This window comes from Cervus elaphus, chromosome 23 (genome assembly GCF_910594005.1).
Source record: "Cervus elaphus chromosome 23, mCerEla1.1, whole genome shotgun sequence".
Lineage (NCBI taxonomy): Eukaryota > Metazoa > Chordata > Mammalia > Artiodactyla > Cervidae > Cervus > Cervus elaphus.
Window position 1 is genome coordinate 19,822,626 of NC_057837.1, and position 19,219 is coordinate 19,841,844.

General features: G+C 42.2%; 1 protein-coding gene across 4 annotated transcripts in view; it reads left to right on the plus strand.

Moving 5' to 3' along the window:
* NRP1 (neuropilin 1) overlaps positions 1-15,888 on the plus strand; it is a 146,202-nt gene extending 130,314 nt beyond the window's left edge. For 2 of the 4 annotated variants that reach the window (XM_043883549.1, XM_043883547.1), the window contains exons 14-18: positions 3,722-3,859; positions 7,280-7,554; positions 8,043-8,139; positions 10,520-10,570; positions 13,058-15,888. In XM_043883549.1, the coding sequence (XP_043739484.1) occupies positions 3,722-3,859; positions 7,280-7,554; positions 8,043-8,139; positions 10,520-10,570; positions 13,058-13,347 (851 nt within the window). In that variant the 3' untranslated portion in view covers positions 13,348-15,888. The remainder of the gene's footprint in view (positions 1-3,721; positions 3,860-7,279; positions 7,555-8,042; positions 8,140-10,519; positions 10,571-13,057) is intronic. The other 2 variants (XM_043883548.1, XM_043883550.1) reach the window with 1 other exon arrangement.
* Positions 15,889-19,219: the final 3,331 nt, after the last annotated feature.

Consider the following 19,219-nt stretch of genomic DNA (forward strand, 5'->3'; position numbering starts at 1 on the left):
TTTGCAGCTATCCATGTAGATCTGGTCACAATGTTCCTATAAAACCCCAAGAAGACAACTCAGTATTTTCTGTTCTGCAACGTTTTGTCCACATATGAATAGAAATGTGTTATACCTTTAAAGGTCAGAGCCTTGAGAATGGGCTCTCCTGTACATATCAGACTGTAGGCAACATTCTTTTACAAAAGGTGCAGAGCCAGCAAGGCTAAGCTCAGGCAACAGAGCACAGAGTTTAGAGCTAAAGGAATACATCCAATATGGAGTCAGGTTTGTTCTCTGTTACAGAACCACAGATCTTACTGATAGGGATGGTCTAGTCTACAGTCAGCCCAGAGTACTTTACAAGTCGCCTTGGTTTCCTGTTTTTCCATTGTCTGAGTCATGAATCTTGTTCTCTTCGTTTGTATATAGTGAACTGTCTGTGTTTCTTTGAGGAGTTCTGTTCATTGTCACCTCCTGGCTAAGCCAATGCTCAGGAGCATGCGTGGAGTCAGAAAGCAGGGCTAACTGAGGTTTCCCCTGCTCATGGTCAGCCTCATCTACTGACACCTGGGTCCCCACTGTCCTGCAGGCACCTTGACAGACAGCAGCATATCAGACCTTAAACTTTCATCATCATCTGATTTTGCTGAAGCCACTAGAGATTCAAGCAGAGTCTGAAGATTTCATGCTGAGGATTCTTCTCAATATAATATGTTCAGTGGGCATATAATACGCATATGCTATCTGGGTTGTCATCAAATGCATAAAAGCCTGTTAAAGCTCAGCCAGGAACTGATGAGAAGCCCTGCATTTTAAATCCATCTTCCCCTTGGCAGAAGGCTCTTACCCTCCAAGGATCCCCAAACATTCTCTAAATCAGTTCAGAGTATGTTCAAGACCCACGGTTACATGGACCCAGGCACCTCCCCTTATTTTCAGCCTATGAGTAAGCAAGCTCACATACCCAATAGAAGTTCTGAAGACCAGATTTAAAAATTAAATCCTTGTGCATATATGGTGCTAATGATGTAACTCTGAGCAAGCTAGGTCCCACAGGCACAGCTGGTGCTGGCTCACAGCAGCTATAAATTTGTTTTAAGTTCAGAATATTGTTTCCTGCTATTTTTAAGAGTCGAGAAGGGATTTAGCCAGATTATTCCCAATGAATTTAATGAGAATTGTGCAGCCATGGGGCCTGGGTAGTATTTTGAAGATTGAAAGGTCACATGGACATTGTCCTGTGTACTAATTTCATTTGTCCATTTGCTTTTTTCTCTTTCTCTGCCCTTTTCGCCTCTGCTTCTGTCCTTCTCTCTTTCTCTTTCCATTTCTAGAAATGTCTGTGTGTATTTTTGTGAGTTTAATAGCCTTTCTAGCCAGGCTTGAATCTTCAACATTGAGCTGTTCTGTCTCCATGCCCATCCCCCACAAAAGGTACTGATTTTAAAAAAAAAATTATTCTAATTTAACAAGATTGCCATAAATTAGATATGATTGAGCCAAAGAGATAAGAGTAGTAAACTATGAAAAGTTTGAGCAGTCACTGTGTAAAATTCATAGATTGGAAAGAACAGTGGAAGATAAAGGTTGACTTCCATTCACTGGAACAAGAGATGTCAAAATTAGTCTTTCAGGCAAAATTGCCCTCTGTCTTGGCCACAAAAATACCCAAGTTCATTTTATAACACTGCCAGAATAGTAATAGTCAAATTATGGATGGTGTGGTTTTCTGTAAATTATACAATAAATTTAAAGTATTACCAAGGCAAATGTTACCAGAAATGTGTATGTTGTAATGACTGCCCTCCTCTCTGTGTAGGTCTTATAAATGACATTTAAGGAGAAAACCTAAAACCACACATATATTAATATTTTCCAATATTAACAGTTTCTAACACAAGATTACACAACAGCACATTCCAGGGCCGTGGGCGTTGACATCCAGGGTTACTCAACTACTCCTTCATTGTTGGCTGACTACATCTGCAAAATTCAGTTCATGCTGTACAGAAGGGCGGATTTTGAAGAGGCTTTCTCATGCTTTAAGAAGCCCAGTTTCATGGTTATGATGGATGAGGCATAAAATATGTATCTCCAGTGACACTACCGCTGTGAAATATAGCCCTTTGCACAAACTGAAAGTGCTCATGTTATACACATCACATGACCTTACTAGGCTTACTTTCCCCAACTGGCCCGTGAATCCTTTGGCAGGTCACACTGTCATTGGAAGGGAGAATCCATCTTGCTCAGTTTTGACGATGCTATGGTGCCTTCCTTCCAAAATTTCACATTAGCATTTGAAAGGAGTTCCTTGGAAGCTAAAAATGCAAAGTAAATCATTCTTATCTGTTCAGTAAATCTTCCCCTTACAGTGCCCCCTGCCTGCCGTTGTTGAAGTGGGGGAGGGGCAATGGAGCCCAGACTCAGAAGAAAGCAAGATACTTGTGTTAAACACTTAGACAAAGTTAAAGGAAAGACCACAATGAGATAGGCTCTCAGCCTGACCTGACACAGCGTAGAATCTCATACTTCCCTTTTGCTACAGAGAGATTGTTTAGACTTATTTTTTAGATCAGCGGGCAAGCTGCCGGGGGCATCTTCCTTCTCGTCTCAATGCTGCCATCTCGTGGACACCTGAACTAAATGAGAAGCAATGACCCTCAGAGAAAACAGCCCCTATTGTGTGTTTAATTTTATATTCAGGAGACAAGTGGGACTGGCAGAAGCAAGAAAATTTTATCTTTAGGATTATTTTTATTGTTAGCTCCAGTTTACCAAAAATCATTCCAAATATCAAAGGCTTCGTTTTCCCCATCCTTAAAAAGTTAACTAACCAAATTCCCCCAGCAAAAAGGTTGAGTAAAAACTAAGGCTATACAAGTTAGGGGAAAAAAAAACAAACCCATAGTCAAATAGCACTTTGTAGAACAATGAAACAAATCATTCTTGAGAATCCCTTCACGCTTTCTTTTTAGAACCCAAAGGAAATACTTTGAACATTAAAAAATATACAAGTGGGTACCTATTCAAATATGCTTTGGCTTTACTTGACCTTACATTGCGGTTTTAAGTGGGGCAAACAATTTATATGCAAATCTGAAAATTCACTAAAGAAGCAGAGATTTCCCACTTAAAATTAATTGACCTGATATAAAGCACAGAAGTTAAAAAAAAAAAAAAACCTCGCGAAATGCTTCAGAGATCTGCCAGTAAAAACCTGGAGCATAAGCTGGTGTGTTGAGAATACAGATAACCTCCAGGGTGAGATATTCAGCCAAGTCACGTTTCTAGACTTTGGAGGTTCATGGGTCAGTCTCTAATTAAGATTCTTTTCATTGGTGGATATCAATTTATATGACTATCCTCAAGAGTAGAGTATCTTTTATATTAAATATTGTGGAAATAAGGAGAATGCTACAGATGTAATAATACATGCTTTGGGAAGTAAGCTTCCTAGAAATTTTATGTACCAAGTTGACAGGCAGTCCATAATCTTTTTTTGAGCTGGATCCAAAAAAGAAAAAAAAAGTTACCTAATGTGATGTTGCAAGCATGTGCATCTCTCCATGCATCTTTTGCATTCCTTGGTAATCCTAGATGTTGTGGCTTTCCTAGGATTTTTGAATAGATATTAAATTATATAAATCGTGCTTTCCATGAAGGAATTAAGGACCTTTCTGACCTAAATGATCAAATGTGTCTTTCTCGTCTGTTTCTTCCTTCCCACCCACTGAAGAGTTTCCAACATATGGTTTTAACTGTGAGTTTGGCTGGGGTTCTCACAAGACATTCTGTCACTGGGAACATGACAATCACGTGCAGCTCAAATGGAGTGTGTTGACCAGCAAGACGGGACCGATTCAGGATCACACAGGTAATGGAGGGTTCACTGTGGCCTCATTTCTTTAAATTTGAGAGGGTGTTACTGAGGAGGATTGCTGGGGTCTGTGCGTTTAGAAAATACTACAGATCATTCACTTGTGCTTTTATTTTCTGGAATTAAAAAGATGCCCTTCCCTAGTAGAGAGTCTCTTAGGCCACTTACTGGAGAATGCTAAATAAACTTAGCAACAGGTTGACCCCTGTGAATAGTAACAAACTGGGCAAATCAGTGTGTGTGGATTAGGACCTGTTTTCTACTCTTCCTGAACTTTTTTCATGAGACATGTCAAACATAAACAAAAGGAGAAAAAAAATAGTAAAATGAACCTTCTCTGTCTGTATCCCACCTTCAACACGCATCAGATCCTAGGAATCTCGTTTTACCTCTAGCATCCTGACTCTGAGTGATTTGGAAGCAAGTCTAGACATAGATAGTGTCATTTCATTTATGGCCTAATGCTTACTCTCTTGACCCTCAGAGTGGAAGTGGATTGGGGTCAGGAGTTGAAATCTTGTTCTTTTGAGGAAGATTGTAATCATTCTCCCTGAGCAGGGAGAAACCTCGCCACACCCCAGCTTATAGCCCAAGCCACCTCCTGTCTTACTTTCCTTCTAAGATTAATTAGGGTTGGGGTGCACAGGGAGCTGTCAGCCACTCTAGGACCTCTTACCCATTGCTATCCTCTTTTCCTCCTAGTCATTACTCAGCTTGAGAGATGGACTAAAAAACCATCAATGTCCTGTAAAAAAAAAAACACATGCATATACTCATACACACACAAAAAAACACCAACCCACAACCTTCCAATCAGTGATACTGACAACACTGCTTGTTCAAGTCATGGTTCCCAGAAGAGACCCCAGAGGGGCATTTGCTGAGGCTGAGACATCTCATTAAGCCCAGGTCCCCCCTTGATGAGTGGGCCAGTGGGCTGATGGACAGCCAAAGGGTCCTTCATGCTTTTCCCACTTGGTTGTTCACTCTTCCCCCAGTGAATACAACCATTAAGTAGGTTGAATAGGCCTCTTTCCATCACGGCTACCTCCTTTCCTAATAAGAATGACAAGGAAATTGGATAAAATTGAACTCCTTCAATTGTGAGACACTTTCAATTGAATCTTAAGACAAGCAGTTTTAGAAAACTTAAAATACTTTGACTGTAAATGGCACTGTACGTAGAAATGGCACCAAATTAACCAAATGCAATTAGCTGAAATGAAGGCAGTAATGGTGGAAAAATTGATGCAAAGTGAAGCAAAAAGGCTCAGTAGGATCTGACATTCAAAGGAGGTTAAAAGCTACGTTAGCCAGAGACAAAAGCTAAAAGGCTTACAGAAGTACAGTGCTAATTGAGAAAACGAAGAGAGAGTTCCTGACCTAGAATGCGATAAAACCCTGAAAGGAAAAATATCAGCGCTTTATGTGTTGGAGTGTCAGAAAAGGCAGGCGTGTCTTAGATGAACGGCTGAGAAGTGCGAATCCTTCAGAAGCATTTTCCTCTTTTGTCCTCCCGGGAGCCCTCCAGATCCACCCAGACCAGAAAGAGCCCCCGCAGCACTAAACTTGCAATCATTTGCTGAGTGAGCTGGGTGAGCCTGGCATCTGAAAGGCAGAGACTTGTTAACATGAAAAAGTCTGGATGAAAAGAGCCCCACACACAGGATACGCACACACAGCCCGCCACAGCTCGTGTGCGGCGCTTTGCAAATCAGACGTGGAGGCTTCTGAAAATGAACAGTACCTAGGTATAATAGTCTGTGGCCTGATTTTTAATTTATCAAAGGGATCCCAATTGGTTTTCTGCATCTGACCTCTAACAATGGAGCTGTGTCACTTCTTATAGAGGATTCCCCAAACCCGTGGCAGATGCTAGGAGGGGCACGGGAGATGCAGGTAAAAAGGAGGGAGTCTGAGCCAGGGGGCATTCCCAGTCTGGTTCTGGATGAGAAACGGCTCACCCAGGCCATGGGATGAGGTGTCCAATGGCAGGGGGAGCGGGGGTGGCAGAAGACAGCACGGAAGGGAGCAGAGATGCAGGCCTGGCTCGGGGACCAGCTCAGCCAAGCATCCTCAACTTTCTTCTTCTCCACACGATGGGGGCAAAGGGGCAGAGGCAAGGTGGGGGAAGGTCTTACCTGCCTGTCTTGATGGGCTGAGAGAGGTGGCACGATCACACAGACAGGTGACTATCATTAGGTAAATCAGTGGGAGGAAACGGGGTCTACATGGTCCAGGAGAGACGGAACACGCACACATTCTGCCGGGGCTGTGGCTTCTGTTTCCCACCCTCCTTTCATTATCCCACCCACTGGTTATATTAAGAGTGCCGAGGAGCCTCTCAGACAAGCAGCCAGGTGAGGGAGGAAGACAGTGGTCAAGGACACATCCACTCCACCCGGGCGCTGCTGACGCAGGACGCGCCCACATACACGCAGTGCAAGGGCAGCTCCCAAACACGCCAGCCCCTGGGCAGCACACAGAACGTCCCCCTGCCCACGGAAGCTCGCCGTCAGATCCACGCTTTCATCAGGGGCGGCGTTCGAGTAGCATTTCTATTTGCAGAGCAAACAGTGAAACATGAGTTGTGTGTTTAGACCAGGTGGTAGCAGGAGGCAGTGCTCCCACCGGGGGTCATTAGCAGCAGAGCCGGGAGTTAGTCCTCCAAGCTCAGCAAGCATCTCCGTTGCCGAAATGGCACATTCTAATAAGCCTCAGAAAAGCAGCCTCTCCTGGAACCAGGAGCCCACATCAAACAAGAGCAGGACTCACAGCTGAATTTCAAGCTCTCAGGTGTATTTAAGGAACTTATTAATATAAGCCATTAAAATAAACTAGGATAAAAGAATTGGAATTTGGAGTGGGGGTGGGGGAAATTTGCCAGATTATATGGACAGACAGCAGCTTCATTGTTATCAGGTATTATCAGGCATAACCATTACTATAATGGTTATAGTAACCAAAGCAACATCCACCAGAAGTCTTCCTGCTCCAATGGTAAATAAATAAGAATACATCTAAATATTTACATTTACTCTCTGTGTTCACACACGTGCTGCTCAAGTCTTCAAGCTGCATGGAAATAGGTCTTCCAGTACATCCGATCTGCTTGCAATGGTGTAGAGGCCAACACAAGTCATAGCCCATGTCCATGTGACCTTGCATTCTAGATAAGTGGTATCCGACTATTGAGATTTACAGTCTCCAGCACAAACATCCTTTCACAGAAGCCAAGAGCAGAGCCTTTCAATGCCAGTGAGGTTACCTGCCATTACCCACTTCACCACCAACACCACTGCACAACTGGGTTCTGGTGCTCTGCCCAGGAGAGAAGGTTTGAGAGCAGAACTCGATGGAGAAGAGACAGAGGTTCATGGATCTGGCCGTTCCCCCTAACACAGCTTTTTGTCACAGCAGGAGATGGCAACTTCATCTACTCCCAAGCTGATGAAAACCAAAAGGGCAAAGTGGCTCGCCTGGTGAGCCCCGTGGTTTATTCCCAGAACTCTGCCCACTGCATGACCTTCTGGTATCACATGTCTGGTTCGCACGTGGGCACGCTGAGGGTCAAGCTGCGCTACCAGAAGCCAGAGGAGTATGACCAGCTGGTCTGGATGGCCATCGGACACCAAGGGGATCACTGGAAAGAGGGGCGTGTCCTGCTCCACAAATCTCTGAAGCTTTATCAGGTGGGCCCCCTTCCCTCGGTCGGGGCAGGGAGCTGCTTTAGGGGCACTGGGATGCTGTTTAAAAGCTATGCAAATGAGATGCGGGAATCATTCCAAAAATTATTTCAGGTGTGTCCTCAACCTGAGATACCGATGCACTGATGATCATCTAGGTAGTGTTATTTCATAGTCTCCTAGTTTACAGGCAGAGGACTGATTGCTAAGAGAGAAGGGAAAATGCTACTCTATAATTATTTAGGGCTGTCACAATCAACATTCCTTTTATTTGCTGCTCTTTCCAGTTTTAAATTCTGTATCACACAAAGAAAATCTGAGAAGTTTTATACCATCCCCAAGCAGTTAATAGGGATTGAAGAGCAAATCGCGTGCTCATTCGAAATCTCATGAATTTAATTTACGTGCTGTGACTTGAGCTGCACAAGCATTTGTAAACACTGTTATTTGGGACCGAACATTTAAATACTGTGAAAATGATCTCATTTTGTTAGGTGATTTTTGAGGGTGAAATCGGAAAAGGCAACCTTGGCGGGATTGCGGTGGATGATATTAGCATCAATAACCACATCCCTCAAGAGGACTGTGCAAGTAAGTATGGGTTGCTGTAGAAACCAACACAGCGCTTGCTCAAGGCTGAGTCTCTCCACTTTATGGTCTTTGTCATGCTCACTTAGACCTAGAATTTTAACGTGGGCTATAAGCACATCCTATAGATGTGCTTGCTTTGATGCAACAAGGCATAAAGCTAGGTCAGTCTACCTTCAGCTACCGCATCATCTAATCTGGTTCACTTAGAATGTCTGGTTGGTGTCCATAGAAGTACACCAATAATGTGCAACCCAAAAATCATAGCAAAGAACAAACAATTTCCAGGCCATGCCTAAACATTGTGATGAAAAGTGGAAAACTCAGACATCTGGATAATTCCAGATATCTCAATGTGTAAACAAAATAGGAAGCCTTTGAAATTTTTCATCACGGTGGATTTAATGAAGATTACATTGTGAATGAATCATAGACAACATCATTCTTTGATTTATTATAAAAATAAGTAGAGGTTTCTGACTCTCAGAACAATTGAAATGCCTCAAAAGAATAGATGAAATTTAGAGATTTTGCCTAGCATTTCAGAGTTTATGGATTTTTCTTGGCCTGGTATATATGAATAAAAGTCTTGACATAGAAAACCAATTCATACTCCCAGTTCTTGATATATAATTATAAATAGCATCACTAATGGCAATGTAATAGCACAGTAATTAGTCTTAAGCTCCATTTGCTACACTTAAACTTTTGTTATATATCATGATATAATAGGATGTTAATTATAACAAAATGGAATAAGCCTATTGGGCAAATTTAAGACAAAGGAGGCCTGTTGGCTATAATGGGTTTTTGGTCATTTCAGCAATTTACAAAGCTTTTATTATACAATATATTGGATATATGTAGTCCCTAAAGTGGCAATAATTTGATAGGGTCGATTGAAGAAATTAGAATGAGCAGTGAATAAAGGTCTGCTTCATATTATGTAAGGAAATCTATTTAATGCCACAGTACCTAGCAAACCTTCATAGAAAAAATGATAAGGCTTAATATTTAAGTTACAACTGCTTTACAAACTGCCTGGCATCCAGGTCTACACAGTTGCTAATATGTCTATTTGATATAGTTACACAGGGCCTATACTACTTTCATTCCTTCTCCAAGATGGGAAGGCTGATGGTGAAGTTTTTGAAATGGGAGAGCAAACTCCACCAACTGAAACAAGAAGTACATTCAATTTGGTTCAACAGGTTTTCTCTGATCACCTTCTAAGGGCAAAGCAGCATCCTAGTGCTACAGTGGATAGATAGAGGCTAAAACACGTCCCTGAGCCTTTTTCTATTTATGTGACTGGGCTGCTTAGCTGTGGTTACTGCTGGGTGTTATACTCAGAAAGTCATAGCTAAAGCACCGTTAAAACTTTATGTTCTCCTGTCTTTAAAATGGATAACCAACAAGGACCTGCTGTGTAGCACAGGGAACTCTGCTCAATGTTACGTGGCAGCCTGGAAGGGAGGGGAACTTGGGGGAGAATGAATACATGTACATGTGTGGCTGAGTCCCTTTGCTGCCCACCTGAAACCATTACAATGTTGTTAATTGATTATACTCCAATAGAAAATAAAAAGTTTAAAAAAATAGTGAAGAAAAAGAAGACAACTTTGTGTTGCTGTGACAGTAAGAAGTTGTCTAAGATAATTCTACAATTACCCCTTAAATGTGTTTCCTTGAAAATTTAGCCATGGATGCTAGGAGATTATCAGCTCTTTATTAATTATTCATGCATTAATACCACAAATATTTGAGTCATGGAGTGTGTTCTGGACACTGTTCTAAATGCTGGGGACATAGGTGTGAGCCAGGTCCCTGTCCTCTACTCAGAATCATAAAGGACACCAGGACTCCACTCCCCCTGGAGACTTTTTTTTTTTTTATAAGACACAGGATGCAGTCTCTGGCCTTAACGAGCTGACATACTATATGGGAAACCAACTAACACTTAGGAAGCCCTTATCTACAAAAGCACAGGATGGCAGCCATATGTGCAACCCCACTTCTGTTTTCTATTTTTACCAGACTTCCCCACACTCCAAATGCCAGAGTCATTTCCCCACCCTCCCCCCACCTCCACTCCCCACCCATCTCCTAAGACAACACACTCTGCTGCAGCAGGGCTTCCTGGATTTAGATCTGACTCCAATTCCCTAATCATTCAGCACTGCCTCTCTATAGCTCTCCAGTTACCTGGTGGGGTCGGATTGTGCTAAGACCTTTGAGGAAAGCCCAGCAGAGCTGCCGGTGATTAGTGTGTGTGTGTGTGTGAGAGAGGGTTGATGTAGTTTGTGTGTATTATATTTGGTTGAGAGTTCAAATATCTCTTTCAATTTTCTTTGACTTGGTTCTTTGACTTTGGTTCTTTCAGAACCAGCAGATCTGGATAAAAAGAACCCAGAAAGTAAAATCGATGAAACAGGTAAGTTTGTCTTGCTGACTGATTTTTAAAACATTTTACATGGCTTTTATTATATTTATGGAGAAACTCTGGAACTCTGGCACACTAGGGTGCTAAGTGAAAGTCACTCAGTCGTGTCTGACTCTTTGCCACCCCATGGACTCTACAGTCCATGGAATTCTCCAGGCCAGAATACTGGAGTAGGTAGCCTTTCCCTTCTGCAGGGTATCTTCCCAACCCAGGGATTGAACCCAGGTCTCCTGCATTGCAGGCGGATTCTTTACCAGCTGAACCACAAGGGAAACCCAGAGTACCAAAGCAGTTTACATAGAATAAACACCCACCCATGTCAGTGGTACTGTGCCTGGGCTATTGTGAGAGTGCCTGATGTAGCCTTGGGAGAGGCAGTGACAGGTTCAGACCGTATCAGGGGTAACCCCGGGGAACGTGTGCTAACCTGGCCCTTCCCTACTGGGCTGAAAGAAGGGCTCAGAGGACAACGCCATGAAATACCGTCGTTTTATAACTATGGAAACAGGAAGCGAGTGAAGACTGTTTCTTACCCAAGGTCCTACAGTAGTTTTCCTACAGTAATTTGAAACCAACCCAAATTCTTGTGCCTGATTGAGAACCAGATATAATCTTTAAAGGACTGGAGCCCAGTGTCTGTTTAGACCACCTGTTCCCAGCCTCCGCTACTGAAATCCTCGTTTTGCGATAATGATCACAACATTGATGACAATGATGATGACGATGATGCCAATGAGGGTTTATTGAGGAGCTAGTATGTTCCAGTCACTTTCTATAAGTTCTCTTGTTTAATTCTCACAGCTGTTCTCTAAGTATATTTATCCCCATTTCACGGATGAGGAGACTGAAACTCAGAGCAGTGACTTGTCCTTAAGTAAGATAGGTTAATAACTTCCCAGGTGGCGCTAGTGGTAAAGAATCTGCCTGCAATGCTGGAGACCCAGGTTCAATCCCTGGATCGGTAGGATCCCCTGGAGAAGGAAATGGCAACCCGCTCCAGTATTCTTGCCTGAAGAATTCCATGGACAGAGGAGCCTGGTGGGCTACAAGTTCATGGGGTGGCAAAGAGTAGGACATGACTGAGCAACTTTCACTTCGCTTCACTTAAGTAATCAAGTGGTAGCCTCAGACTTCAAACTGATTAATTCAAAAGTGTGTTTTCTTTGAACACCGCTTTGTGATCCAGTGCAAGGCATTTGGTTGGAGTGAGGTCCTGCCCGATGTTGTTGTATTCCCAGAAGTCTCCACACCTGTGTTGGACGCTTGCCCCAGCATCACGCCAAGCTGCTGCTAGAAGACCTGTACCCTGTCCATCAGCACCAGTTGCCATCAGAAATGTGGACCTATTAATACCACAGCCAGACTTGGATTTGGTAGAGACAAATAGAGATGGCGCCGTATTCGCGGTTGATCATCTCAACACGAGGCTCATTTAGCTTAGTTACGTGGTCCACACTGAGATGTAAACTTTATTAGGATTGTTTCAAAACAGTGTCGCATCAAGGGAGAGAATATTAACATGTCCCTGTGGCTTCTTTCCCCCTGTAGGGACTTGCATCGCATATTTTTAGTTTCCTTTGATTGGAATCCTTGTTGATCAGAACACCATTAAGTAAACACCAGGCCTGTTGCACATTAACATTCTAGTCTCATTTCTAGTATCAGGTAATGAGGCTCAGAGCTCCCATGTTAATAATTTCTCGTGTTCCACTCTAAAGAAAACATTTCCCCAATGCCTGTGTGCAGAGCTGTGTGACCATCTCCAGTGAAACCACCAGGGCAGCAAAGATGCTGATTATTAAATGTGTTCTGTTCAGCACAACACAGACCTGGCTTCTCGACTGGAGCCATAAGCCATTTAAGATGTCAGCAGCAGGCATGCCCTCATTCTGTCGGAAAGCTCTCTCCTGATTGAGTGAAACCATAGTCGATTTGGGGGGAAACTTGAAGATCGGACTTGTGGTAGGACCACCACCCAGAAGGGCAGCTTGCGCCATATTCTCGTGCAGGATCTGGGGATCAAACAGATGTATCAGGAATGGTTAAATCCCCTGCTAGACCAATGTGGGAAGGAGCATTTTGCAAAGCTTATAGATCTCGTATCTGGCCAAGGACAATAAACACAGATTATAGTCTGACGGAGGGCGGGCTGCATAAAATCTGAATTAGATTAGAACCCAGCCCTCACTGCTTGCCCAGAAACAGTGGTTTCCACGTGCTAAGCTTTCTGTCGGAATCACAGCACCAAAGCCCCAATACCTTCCCTCCCACGCGTTGATTCCCAGCAACTCTCAGACATAAACGCTGGTGTTTCTTGGCAATGGAGGAGCCAAACCCCACCGCAGGAATCCCCCACAGGCTTTCTTGGGAAGGACAGCCCAGAACCAGATGTGTGCTCAACTTCTTGTCCATTTCGCTGTCTCCCGTCATCCGGTGTGTGAGCAGTGCTCACGGAGCCAATTTTGTTTTTCTCGCCAGGGAGCACACCAGGCTACCAAGGCGCGGGAGAAGGTGATGAGAACATCTCCAGGAAGCCGGGCAACGTGCTGAAGACCCTGGACCCCATCCTCATCACCATCATCGCCATGAGTGCCCTGGGTGTCCTCCTGGGCGCCGTCTGCGGGGTGGTGCTGTACTGTGCCTGTTGGCACAACGGGATGTCAGAACGAAACTTATCTGCCCTGGAGAACTATAACTTTGAACTCGTGGATGGCGTGAAGTTGAAAAAAGACAAACTGAACCCACAGAGTACTTACTCGGAGGCATGAAAGCAGACAAGAGGTGAGCAGGCGAGCAGGAAGAGTGGAGCGGAGGACAGAGCTTAAGCTGGGGACCGGCTGATCTTTCACTGTTCAGGCTGGGAAGCGCGTTGATGACGCCAAGCCAGGTTTTTCTCAGGAGCTTCAATGAGTTTGGCCGACAGACACGGACACCTTAGCTGTGTTAGCAATCGGAATCCTGTACAGTCAAGCTTCTTTCTGTTGGTTTCGTTGGAATAATCCAATGCTGGTGTTGAGACCAAGTATAATCATTCAAAGGACTCCCCCTTTCCCCTTCTCTCTCCTCTTCCTCTTCTGGATTCTTTTCGGAAACTGTGCAAAATCCAAGATGCTGGCACCAAGTGTATCAAGCAGGGCCCCTTTGACGGACACGCTACCTGCAGCCCAGTGCCCAGAATATATTCGAATCACCGCCTTTCAGTGGACTCCTGAAGCTGGCCTTGTGTATAATCGCCCGCGTCGTGGATAGGCAAAGAAGGAGTAGGATGTTTTCTGTTAAAGTATACCGTAGCCTCAGTACCAGTCTAGTGTGTCAGCTCTGTTTACGAAGCAATACCGTCAGATTTCCTCGATGTTTTCCAGTGTTGTACTCAACCTCGTGCTGTGAACTCCATACAGAAAACTGTGCCATCATAAACAATGCTGGCAACTGGGTGTGATGCGGACAACCGCAACGAAGAATCCTCGGCACTGGCTAGTCCACGTCCTCTCAAGTGCCTTTTCGTTTGTACTGGTTCTCATTGTGTTACATTCACCCGCCCTGTTTTTCGCTGGTGAAAGCCCTCTTCTTGAATCAAACCCTGGGGGCCTGCTGACGAAGAAGAAAGTATATTTTAGTGTGAGATGTCAGCCTCCAGGAAGGCAAGGGCTCCGAAGATTTGGCAACGTGGCTTAATCGTTCCGCTTTTTCCGTAGTTCAATTTCATGTCTCTTGACCCTTTTGTATAAAGCTGCAATATTCTCTCTTACTGTTCTTTCATATGGAATGTATTTTCAAATGTAAACTCTTTCTCTGCTAGCCCTCTGTCTTTTTTCTCTCTTAGGATTTAAGCATTTGCCATTCTTCAGAAAAGAAACTTGCAGCTTTAACCTGCTGGGAATGGCAAACAATTTTACTAGACTTTATGTTGGAAAAATAAATAAATAAGGGAAATTCCTAACTTTGCCCTCCAAAGTATAACTTTGGTTTCCTTGTTAACTGGTTAAAGTGACAGTATCTTTTTTCCTAAAGCCATTTATCTATACCAATCAAAATAATCTTCGATAGAAATGTTTGCATTTAATAGAAATAGTGGTTAAGTTGAGGAAAGAAATAATTGGCTTTCAAGTGAGACCCAAAGGGATGAAATTCCCTCAAAATCCAAAAATCAGAGATTTTTACATCCAAGTACACGAAAATGACCCATGAGAACCTTCTTGTTTTGGTATTGAGTCAGGCAAGGGAAGTGGAAGAAGGAATGGTTAATTTAAGAAAGCAGCCATAAATTCTGGTGCCTGGGGATGGAGTATTTTAAGATAAGAGAGAGGAAGAAAAGGAGTAAAGTCAAAACAAATATTCTTAAAAATCCATTCAGCAGCAACCCTGAAAAAAAAGGAGACTTAGTGAAAGCTTCTAGAAACTTCCATTGGCTCACAATGAGAAAGCCTGCCTTGGAGCTGGCAAGACCTAAGCCTCCAGTGGCGCAGAGAAGTAAATGTCTTCTGAGGCAGCATGTGAATTAGCCCAAAGAAGCTTTGGTGGTTTTCCGTGTGTTTGTGCCCTGCCATGTAGTACAGAAGAACTTCCTCCCTCCCGCACTGCTGTAGGTCTCACTCAAGTACATTTGTGGGGGTCACATTTGCATCATGGAGCTGAAAGTCCATTCATCCTGGTTTAATTGAAATGAGAATGCCTTTTGTTTCCAGGAAAGTATTGATCACTATGAAAGAAGAATAGATTCTAACCCCCAGGGGCATCCATTCAGCCATTATAATCATACCCAGACGAAAGCATTAAGACTTGATTTTTTGTTAAGGCAACAGACTTAAAGTTGTCCTCAGCCAAGGAAAAATGATACTGCAACTTTAAATTTTAAAGTATCTTGCACTGATAAATATATTTAAAAATTATATGTTTATAAAGTTATTAATTTGTAAAGGCAGTGTTACAAAATGTTCAGTTTATATTGTTTTAGATTGTTTCATAATTTTAAAAGGTGTAAAATAACATATTTTTTTCTTTATTGAGATCTATAAATCTTTCTGTAGTAAAATGTTTTCATTTTACTGGTATATTATTGCTTCATGTTTTGTACCATCATAAAATTTTGTGCAAATTTTTTTTACAGAAATTTTTATTTTCTATGACAATATGACACTTGTAAATTGTTGTTTCAAAATGAACAGCGAAGCCTTAACTTTAAATGACATTTGTATTCTCAGACACTGAGTTGCATAAAACAACCACATAGAACTGAACTGTAACTTAAATTCCAAACTATGACTACTACATTCCAAAGAAACAGTTGAATTAAACATTTTCATAAAATATCCCAAACCTGATGGCTTTTATTATATTAGCTTTGTTATTGTTAAAGAAATTGGTATTATTCCAGCATCAAATAACTTTCAAGATTTTTTTAAGTTCTTTTTTTAAAATAATATCCTAATAAGGAGAGAAGATTAAGAAAACATTTCCTGAAAGTAGAACATCAACCCAAATTGGACACTTGTCAAGATAAGGCATAAAGAATTTGGCCTTATAAGTGGAAATTTTTCAACTCCAAATCTTGTGTCAAATGTTTCTATACTCCATTTAGTAAAGTTTTTTTTTTTTTAAATGAAATTCCCATATGTCTGTTGGTAAGCTTTGTTCTTATAGAAAATAGGTAATAAACCGGATAGTGTTTATGCATGTAGCTGTGCTAAATTTCATTAGAGGTCAAAGCTAAGCATGGCATTGCAGCTGGCTACTTGGTAATTCTTAGAAAATTTTGAGTCCATCCAGGACCAAAATAACAGTAGTATAGTAATAATAATAATTACAATAACAAAGACAAGAAGGGTGGAATCAAAGCATGCTCTGTAGGACGAGTACCATTCACAAACCAACAGTTCTTTCCTTACCTTCCTCTGATTATAGGAAAATTTAATTCTGAAGTGCAGAAAATCTATGAAGGTGGACTGCTCTGCACAGCTCTTCCCAGTGAATCAATATTCCTCCTTTTCTCTGGACACTGATGTCTTTGGCATCTTCTAAGTTTTAACTAAGAAGAGAACATTTGCCCTACTCAGTGGAGTTTTAGGTTTCTCTGCATAGAGAAGGGACTTCCCTGATGGCTCATCAGGTAAAGAATCTGTGTGCAATGCAGGAAAACAGAAGATGTGGGTTCAGTTCCCAGATTAGGAAGATCCCCTGGAGGAGGAAAATGGCAACCAACTCCAGGATTCTTTCCTGAAAAATCCCATGGATAGAGGAGCAGAGTTGGGTATTCACCTTACTGAACTTAAATTCTGTTTATGTTCATGGGTATACCCAGAAAACATGATGACTTACGATGAATCTACCAGAATTAATCCAGGGATACTTCTGAACTAAGGGCCATAGATTTCATGGGTTCTGTTTCCTTGTTTGAGAAACCTTAAACATAAATGCTTTCGACCCATTTCTTACCCCTAGTTAGCAGCTAAGCTAGGCTTTTCTTCCTGGGTTTAAGGAGCTAAATCACTGTATAATTCTTCCCAAAGTCAAGAATTAAATATGTCACAAAGACTGAAACATTCAACTTAAAATGTGAAAATTATTTATCATTCCATCTACTGTCTTCCCTGCTAACATATTAATCACCACTTGGGCTGGATTGTACTTTATCTTTTTGCAAATCAGAAGGATTTTGTAATACTCCATGATGTTTCTGCTTCCTGGTGATAATCAGAGCTGTTGTGTTGCAATGAAAAGCAGTTCTGCCAGAATTTCCCTAAACTCTATAATGAAGGAATCTTAAGCAGCTTTTCAGCTCACAGGTTGAGAAGCCAGAGGGAAAGGAACTTCGAACTAAGTAGAATTTAGGACCAAGAAGTAAATGAGACCTGTGTGATCTCTGGCATTATTTTTTTAATATTCCAAAGAAACATTGCGAAGTGATACAAATAAGACCATCATATTATCATATACAAGTCACTTATAGCTGTACCATGAACCAATTATATAATTTCAGGAAAGAAGGAATAAACTCCATGGGAAACTTATATGGTGATGATGCTATACTTCTTTATATTGAGAACATTCTACTTTCGCAGCAGCTCTGGGAGCTAATCTTTGTCATTATTCCTCTTTATAAATGAGGAATCCAAAGTTTAGGCAAGTTGAAGGGTGAATCCAGGATGGATCTGGTCTCATCTCCCCTTCCATTTCCCCTATCACACCATAACCCTGCCTGTATGAGCGTGAGAAGTGCCCATAGAGTGCCTGGCTACTCAAGCCAGTATCAGCAGCATCCCCTGAAAGTCTCTTAGAAAAGCAGAGTCTCAGGACATGCCCCAGACACACTGAGTCCTTTTAACAAGATCCCTGGATGACTCACATGCCCATCCATTTGGGTCTGAGAAGTACTGACCAGCCTGCAGGTATACTATGCCAGGTATTCCAGAGTTTACCTGGTGGTTTCAGGATACTCCAAGACAGGGAACACACCTGCAGATTTCTCAAAGCACTTTACCAAAGAGTCTGAGCAGCTGGAAAACAGTAAAATTAGAAAATTGGAAATCTCACTCACTGAGCCTAGAAGCATGTTGCTGGTGAGGACCCTTCATGTGGACTTCTCTGAGAGGAAGAGATAATGGCTCATGAAGTATGTTGCTTGATGAAACATTTAAAGTGCTATAAAGAAAAGCAAATGGGACTTGCCAGGTGGCACTAGTAGTAAAAAACCCGTCTGCCAATGCAGGAGATGTAAGAGACTTGGGTTCAGTTCTTGGTTGAAAAGATCCCCTGGAGGAGGGCATGGCAACCCATTCCAGTATTCTTGCCTGGAGAATCCCATGGACAGAGGAGCCTGCAGGTCTAATAGTCCATGGGGTCGCAAAGAGTCAGACATGACCGAAGCGACTTAGCACACACACAGCGCGAAGCAAACACTCTGTTACTCATCAGTGTGATCAGGAGGAAAGAGGAGGATCCATTTGTGAAGAGCCAAATCCTTCTGTTCAAAAGGAGTTGCCTCATTCATCACACAGTTTACTGCTTTCCAAAGGTGCTGAAATCCTGATTCGTGTTAAAATCATGAATGGTAAAATCCTGAATGGTAAAATAAAGGTCCCATGAGCCAATTCTATCATCTTCTCTAAAATCCTGAATAGTGAAACTAGGTTGAACCCAATTTAATCTTGCTTCAATAATTTCTAATCTTGTTTCTTGGGGTCCTTATTACAAATAAGCAAGAAACTCTAGGGTAATAGTTTTGCTGCCCAGTGACTCCCAAGAGAAGGTTTTTCTATACAGAAAGATGGTCTTTCTAGACCATATAGAATGGTACCTATTATGATGTAGGAGTTCAATAAATGTGTAACATTCATAACCAAAGGTGGTTTAGTCACTAAGTTATGTCTGACTCTTGCGACCCCATGGACTGTAGCCCACCAGGCTCCTCTGTCCATGGGATTTTCCAGGCAAGAATACTGGAATGGTTTGCCATTTCCTTCTCCAGGGGATATTTCCGACCCAGGGATCAAACCTGGGTCTCTTGCACTGCAGGCACATTCTTTACCAACTGACCGAATTTTATTAATATCACTGCCCTATTTTTTTTTTTTCATTTATTTTGATTAGTTGGAGGCTAATTACTTTACAATATTGTAGTGGTTTTTGCCATACATTGATATG